The sequence below is a fragment of the Trifolium pratense genome, linkage group LG3 (genome assembly GCF_020283565.1).
Source record: "Trifolium pratense cultivar HEN17-A07 linkage group LG3, ARS_RC_1.1, whole genome shotgun sequence".
NCBI classification, from domain to species: Eukaryota; Viridiplantae; Streptophyta; class Magnoliopsida; order Fabales; family Fabaceae; genus Trifolium; species Trifolium pratense.
Genome location: NC_060061.1, coordinates 10,563,714 through 10,571,465, shown reverse-complemented (window position 1 = coordinate 10,571,465; position 7,752 = coordinate 10,563,714). Strand labels below are relative to the sequence as shown.

The 7,752-nt window shown below is 33.9% G+C and overlaps 1 protein-coding gene across 8 annotated transcripts; it reads right to left on the bottom strand.

The window, feature by feature from the left end:
- Positions 1-1,577: 1,577 nt before the first annotated feature.
- On the bottom strand, positions 1,578-6,948 carry LOC123914126 (protein MALE DISCOVERER 2-like). Of its 8 annotated transcripts, none has more exons than XM_045965134.1 (14): positions 6,444-6,911; positions 5,770-6,210; positions 5,516-5,648; positions 5,252-5,323; positions 5,005-5,148; positions 4,789-4,926; positions 4,014-4,115; positions 3,857-3,915; positions 3,320-3,766; positions 2,914-3,104; positions 2,663-2,795; positions 2,417-2,574; positions 2,142-2,330; positions 1,578-1,976 (listed from the first exon to the last, which is right to left on the bottom strand). In XM_045965134.1, the coding sequence occupies exons 2-14, from the start codon at positions 5,867-5,869 to the stop codon at positions 1,716-1,718; spliced, it is 2,127 nt and encodes a 708-aa protein (XP_045821090.1). In that variant the 5' UTR covers positions 5,870-6,210; positions 6,444-6,911; the 3' UTR covers positions 1,578-1,715. The 8 variants fall into 8 exon arrangements, with proteins under 8 accessions (XP_045821090.1, XP_045821091.1, XP_045821089.1 ...); XM_045965135.1 differs by having other exon boundaries at positions 5,026-5,148; positions 6,444-6,900; XM_045965133.1 differs by having other exon boundaries at positions 6,449-6,900.
- Positions 6,949-7,752: the final 804 nt, after the last annotated feature.

Genomic DNA, 7,752 nt, shown 5'->3' with positions numbered 1-7,752 from the left:
CATTAATTGTTGTGTATTTGATTTGATTTGTTTTGATTCTCGAATGCAAGTAATGAGAAAATAAGAATGCAATTTCTCATTAATCCGCGAGGTATTCAAATGCTTCATGTTAAACCGGCATGGGAACAGATCCTCTCCCGTCACATTTTTGTACAGTGAAATCCTGACCATTTATTCATTTTAATTACTGTTGCATTAATATTAAAAGAATAAATAAAGAGTGTGGATGGGCACCGGACCTCATCCAGTGAATAACTCATGGGAGAGGATCCAGTCCCCACCGGCATAGCATTAGTATGCATGTAATCCGCGAGAAGAGAGAAAAAGTAATATAAGAATGAAAACTGTATTTTGTCATAGTGTTGATGGCGACTTTATGTCGACTAAACATTTCTATAATGCTATTTAGTATATCTGTGGTGTATATAAAACCAAATCAGGTTCAGATTTGAGATCCTTTTTCTTCCACCAGTTTCTGAAAACAAAAGTCCTTTCTCTAAAGGGCTGGTACATTCACGGATATGTTTTGTTTGAATCATAAAATAGATTGATATTGATTGGTTGAGGAAATGAAGTGTTCTTTATTACCAAGATTAATAATAAAAAATAGATTGGTTTCTATACCAAAAAAAAAAAAAAATAGATTGGTTTGTACTGTTTCTCACCACTCCTAATATAGGTTTCATCATACTGGCCCTACACAGTTACAAGTGGGTGTCTTATTGGCTATTGCTGGACCCATATTTCTTCTTGAAGAACATACACCGTAAATTAGATTGAAGGATGGCCCTACAAATTTACAAGTGGTAGCTATTGAATTTGACTAACTAGCTCAAGTATACCAAGTATCAATTCTAATAAAGAAACTTTTACTTATGTTGTTTGTATTCAAATTAAATATAACTTAAGTTTTGTTCTTAACTTATTATCTCATGAAAAAATAATTAAGTTCCAATTGACTTACTAGAAAATGCACACCTTGGTATAACATTATGTACATACTAACATAAACTTCCCATTTCTGGATTATTTGACACTTCATGCTGATGCAATATGCAAGCCTGTGTTGGACTAGAATAAGTGATTATTTGTCTTCTAATAACCAATCCTTCAGTAATTACTATTATATCCCATGCTTGTTCCTTTCTGTGGTCCATAACAATATGAGGCACTGCTTTCAAATAATTCAATTGTAGGGGCCATAAGGATAATGGAGCCAATTATATATGACACACTTTGCTGTTTTTTTATGTCTTTTTTTTTCTGGTTTTTGTGAAGTTTACACATTCAAAACTAACCTGAAAGTTGAAGGCTGAAATTGGTACTGGAAAGAGTTTAGTAATTATGCAAGTAAGAAGTAATTTCTTAAAAACCTTAAAAAAAAAGAAGATAATTTTATCAAACAAATGACAGATAATATTTTGTTTATATATCATCGATAAATTATTTATTTTTAATATATCAATATATAATATAATATATATATCAAGATTTTTTTTTTTACATTCCAAGCTTCGTCGACAAAAGTACAAATTTACAACACTCCATTTGTAACAAAATAACTCAACACACTTCCATTGGGACACAAGAACAGCTATGGTATTAATCACAAAACAACAAATGGAATTAAAGAATTTTGAGTTACAAAGCTATATCTCTGTCAGCTTGGAACAGGTTAAGAGAAGTTTGACTTACTAACAAACAAATAAGAGAACTTAAGTGGCTTCCACTGATAAGATCTCCAATTCAGCCCACCAGAGCGGAGAAAGTCTCGGAACTGCTTGCTCGGGCGATATATTAAGCACTTCTCTCAATTTGCAAGTTATTTCCTGCATTGTTGGTCTTAACCTTGGATCAGATTGAATGCATTCTTTTATCACCTCACATATGACATCAAGTTCGTTGTCTTTAAAGGACTCGAGCGTGGGATCGATCAAACAGCCGAAATTTCGCTTATCATTCAAGTACTCAGAGGCCTAGGAAATTGAAGAATATTTATTTATTAAGACAAGAAGCATACGACAATAAATTTTAACCTAAAGTTTTAAGAAATGAGAATTCTAAAGGAGGGGTTTCGAAAAGTTTTAAGAAATTTTAACCTAAAGTTTTAAGAATATTCTAAATGAGAATTCGAAACTTACCCAGTTTACAAGGTGACCTTGTTCTTCAGAGTAAGGCAGTTTCGCAGAAATGATTTCAAGTAACAATACTCCAAAGTTATAGACATCGGTTTCAGGACCTTGTTGCGGTGGCAACTCGGATTTCTTTGAGTCGTCTCCACTTGTGCTGGATTTTGATACTCTGTTGTTGCCGAAACTGATCTCGGAAATCTGAGAAAGTGCAATAGAACGGAGATTTGTTATCTAACGTATAACATAAGATAAAAGCAAACGAAAGAGAATATAAATGTCTATACCTTAGCAGCAAAGTCGTCTGTTAATAATATAGAAACTGAACTAAGGTGGGAATGAGATACTGGTGGATTCAGATCATGGTGCATGTATTGAAGACAATAAGCTGTACCCATGATAACCCTCACCCTTGCACTCCAATCAAGATGTTCAACTTCTTTAACTGAAGAAAAAAAGACATACAAAACATGAAGTTTAATTGGCTCATATTTTCAGTTTTCAAGCTAATAACTTAAACAAAAGAATGTTACCATGTAGATGCTCGAATAAGCTTCCATTTGGAGCATACTCAAACACCATCATCCTTGTGAGTGGTTCTTCTTCGTCACAGTAACCAATAAGATTGGTAAAGTTCTTATGGTTAACACGGGATAGAGCAGCAATCTGAAAGCATATAAGGAAAATTAGCTAAAGTTAAGTTTGAAAAATGAGTGCCCTTCTATAAATTGAATAGGAACTCTCAGTGTTTTCAATTCCATTGACATAAGAAGAAGGAAGAAACCTTTCTCCTATAGGCCATTTCCATGTTCTTTGACCACTCATCGGCAGAAGTAACAATAGTAGAATCAACAGCAATCTCAACTCCACTGGACAGTGTTCCTTTATATACGGTGCACTTCTCAAAACTGTTAATGATATTGCTGAAATCTTCACAGGCTGTTTCCAACTCCGATCGATTCAACTTGGGGACCCCTACATTTCATATAAGCATAGATAATAGTTAACAGGAATTTCTAACTCGAGCGCACATCCACATGACAATAGTAGTGAAAGCAAGATCTAATAATCTTCCAAATATTAAGCAGAATAAACATAACTCAGTTATGACAAGCTTTTATTCTATATGTTTGGGGCGAAAAACATCCATCAGACAATAGCAAGTTCAAATTCACTTATTGCAGTATTACCTGTTACAAATGCTTTCTGCAACTGTCCACTTATTCCTGTCTTCCAGGGCTTTATTACTTTTGCAGCTCGTTTTCGATAGATGCAAAGTATGAGCACAATAAAAAGGACCAAGAAAACCACACCAGAGATAATGATAATATATTTCCAGAGTTTACTTGGAGCACCACTTGGAGCACCACTATCTGAATTTGGTTGACTTATTTCATTATCATGTGGTGGAGAAACAGTAGGTGGATCTAACGGTGCAGCTGACTGATTTTGTTTCTTACTGGCATCTGGCACAGCTGGGAAAGATCCACAACTTATGGTAATTGGGAGATTACTGATCTGTATAGCAGGTCCACTATAAGGTGCAGCTGCAAGGTTACTGGACTGATCAAGCAACTTACGACGTGCAGAACTGATTAGATTTGATAAATTTGGGTCAACCTCCGACTCGTCAGTACCTATATGAACAAGGTATGTTTCGAAAGTCAATTAAAAGCATATTTTTCAGATTCTCATATGCCACAAATCAATTAAGATTCTCCACTCACTAGGAAGGCCGGCACAATAAGTCTCTTCATAGCCAGAGGTAGCCTTTCCTAGCTTGAACCTTCAAAATGAGCAGACAATTTTAGCAAGTTGAATACGATGAAACAAAAAATATGTATATTATGGAGATTGAAATGGGACAAAATGTTTTCTACATACAATGGCAGTGCCATGGCATTAAAGTATCTTTTAAGTGCTCCTTTAATTGGAACAGCCAAAGAATCTACCTTGTTCAATTGCTTGAAATCTCTATACCACAAGCTGTTCACACCGTATACCAAAAGGTCAATTTTTTTGAAGCACAACCGTTCTTGTTAACCATATAAAAGATGGAACAAATTAAGAGAAGTATACAATCCCAGCGGATGATGCATAAATTTTTTTTTAAAAAAATAGTTTTATTTTCACCCTATACAGACCTCTAGCCAATAAAGAATTACACTGTTGTGGTGATGATGCATAAAATGTATGAATGAAAAACTCCATTAGAATGAAGATCGGTATCTATCAAAGAAATGCACGGGAACTTTACATATAAACAAAAATGAACTATTTTAGTTATTATGATATGAGATCTCAGACTGGTTCACAGAACATCTTAAGCCAATTAACAATGACATCATTAAGAAATCAACACTATGCTCAATGGATCATATATTCTGCATGGATATACCTAGAATAAGTAAATACAGGTACAATGGCACGTGAATGTTTAATCAAACTATGTGGTATCTATTTCACATGTAACGATGCCTGACCTAGAGGAAATAATTTACCGAAGACCACTCAAGATATATCACCGTTGGCATGAGATTAAATTTGTGAGAGTAACGGTTCATATGCTTCATTAACTCGCCCCAAGAGGAAAGGAAGCATGCAATGGAAATAATATGGTCACTCACTCGGTCAAGGAGAAAAGTGAAGATAAGCTTACCAGTGTGCAAACTTTCTATGCTTGCAGTGAGATAAACTTGGCAGAGGTGATGAATAGTTGTCAATAATTAGTGATTTAGAAGGCATGTTCCCAAGCTCTAGAGAATCACTGCCTTCAATTTTGTTGTGATGAACCAACCTAGTGAAAAATAAAACCTCATTGAAGATATGCCAAAAAATCTTGCAAAATAGATAAGCTAATATAGAGTTAACTTACAATTGTTTTAACAACAACAACCTGCCAATTTCTGATGGGATATTTCCAGTTAAGTTATTCTCCCTTAAATCCAACAACTCAAGATTTTCTAGATCTCCAAGTTCTTTGGGAATGGTGCCAGAAAAATTGTTCTTGCATAGCACACTATTTCAAAACAACAAAGGAAACATATCTGAATTAGATTTGGAATGAAATATAGATTACTAGATAGATTAACAAACAGGCTAAGGTTGTGAAGAGTCCTTACAGAGACTTTAAGTGACTAAGTTTCCCAAGACGAGGAGTTAATTCCCCTTCCAATGATAGCCCATTTAGGTCCCTACAAGAAATAACAAGACGACAGAAAATCATAAAAGCATTAAGCACAAAATATTCACCAAACTGTATTCACCTTAATCGAAATAGAAGTTTTCTTTGAACATCAAAAACTGCTAAATGTATTTGTCATCGCTAAAAAATAACAACACTATCTCAATAGAAAAAATAAAAGGAGAAAACCAAAGGAACTTACAGGATTTGCACTTTACCATCAACACAACGAACACCCCACCACTTGCAAGGGTCGGAATCATTTGGATCCCAATTTATCAGAGCCCCATGAGGATCAGAAGTTATTCTTTCTCGAAATTCCAACAAAGCAATTCCTGCAAAATTCCATTCCAATTACAACAATAGAAACAATCTCACATCAAGATACAACAAATGCATTCCATCAAATCAAAATAATTCAATTTAAACTGCAAAAATGCAAATCATGTAAATCACCTTCATCATTCAGGGCCCAGCACAATCGAATTGTCCAAAGAGAAATCAATCCAACATAAATCCTGAGCCAAAATCCAAATCGATCGCATATACATTCCATTGCAGTACGAACACAATGGTCGCTTTGGTAGATACGCAAACCGGTATCTATCTCTCTTTATAAGCCAGAAGCTATATGCATGTGTACAAATTTGTCAGGTTTATCTATACAGCAAAACCCTCCACCCTTTAGTGTATGAAAGTAACTAATCAACTAGGCAAAACTTGTATGTTACAATAGAAAGCAAAAACAATTGCAGCTGGAGGGTCCAAATCCAAAGATAACATCAGGGTCTCTCATAGCTCTATGTATCTCTTCCTTACAACTTTCCCTTCCCTCAACAAATACATAATGAAGCTCAGTACCTCCCTCTCAGATGCTTCCCAACAATGTGGTTTTAGCTGAAAAACAAACAAAGAAACACACCCACATAACCAATTAGCAAAAAAAAAATGAACTTTTTCAAAACCCAAAAAAAATATGTACAAACCTAATAACAAACCAAAACCATAAGAATGAAGGAACAAGGAATAACCCTAATAGCAAGCAAAGTTTTTTTGGGTATAATAAAAATTGAATCTTTAAAAGCAAAAAAGAGAGAAAAAGTAAAAAGGGTAAGAAAGAATAGAATTACCATACAAAGAGGAGAAAACTCAGAAAAGGGTGAAGGAAAAAGTGAGTCTTTGGTTTTGCTGAGTTGAAATTGAAATTGAAGAAATCAACAATGTGGAATGATGATGATGATGATGATGATCCAATGCAAGTGGAGGAGGAGGAGGGGGGGGATTGAATTGAGACCCTAAATGAGGAAAAAAGGCAGCAAAAATTACAAGTAATTAATGGATTTTTTTGTGTTAATTAACAAAATTAAGGATGAATAATGAATGATTAGAGCAAAGTTGATTCTTTTTTCTTGTAAAATGCTATGCTGCCTTTTTCAAGATGATCTCAGAGGAAAGTCTCTTCGATCATCTTCATCATCAGGTTTGTCTCTGTTGTTGTTTTTTCTCTTTCCCCCCTCTCTCTTTCTTTCTTAGAATGTTGGGTTGGTTTTTTTGTTGAAAATTCTCTCTCATCAATACCCGCGCAAATTTTGCGGTGTAACAAAATATGTTTTCTAAATTTTGTTATTGTATTGTAGGTCCCATTGGTTAGTACTTCCGTATAAAACGGACGCGCTTTTGTTGTTGTTGTTGTCACTGTTGTGATATTATTCTTATCTTACCCGAAATGTTTTGTTCTTTATCATCAATTTTTTTTGCAGGGAAAAGAAAAATGGTTTTCGTGCTGTCACGAATGTAGCAATGTTAGTTGTTGTTAGAGACGTTTCACATTTTAAATTCCTTACTGGAAATTGAAGTTCAACATCTCATTTTCATTCTATTGGATTGAATATATCTCATATTCATATATATGATCTTGTTTTACTGTACCAGCCTGCCTATATACTGACTTGTAAAGAGTTTTTTTTTTTACATCTTCATTTTTACATAAATATTTTTTACAACAAATTTTGATGATAATTTTAAATTGTTGGAGAGTTGTCCACGGAAACTTAGCTCAATTGGTATAAATGTCCAATAACTTAAGTTCAATACTTTATTATCTAATAGTCACCCTTAAACTCATGATGCATTAACAAGAAGTATTGTGGGTTTGTCATACAAAATACAAAAAAATAGTACTAATTAATATAAACTTCTAACAATTAAAATGTAGAAAATTGGTGAGATCAATTAACCTTTTTGAAGATAATACTAGATTAGATTATTTAACAAAATCTTCATAATAACTTATCGACCAACCAACTTTATGCACGTCTAATATAAATAATTAAACAAACTATATCAATAATATTGCTAGAAAATCTCAATGTTTGCATACATTGTAGAATAGCTAAGTTTGTTTAAGCTTTAAAACAAGGGTAAATTATACTTACTTTC

Coding starts and splice junctions, on each gene's coding strand:
- LOC123914126 (XM_045965134.1), bottom strand. CDS start 5,869: ATGGAATGTATATGCGATCGATTTGGATTTTGGCTCAGGATTTATGTT. Junction 3,105..3,319: donor GCAGAAAGCATTTGTAACAG/GTAATACTGCAA, acceptor TATGAAATGTAG/GGGTCCCCAAGTTGAATCGA. Junction 2,575..2,662: donor CTTATTCGAGCATCTACATG/GTAACATTCTTT, acceptor TTTTTTCTTCAG/TTAAAGAAGTTGAACATCTT.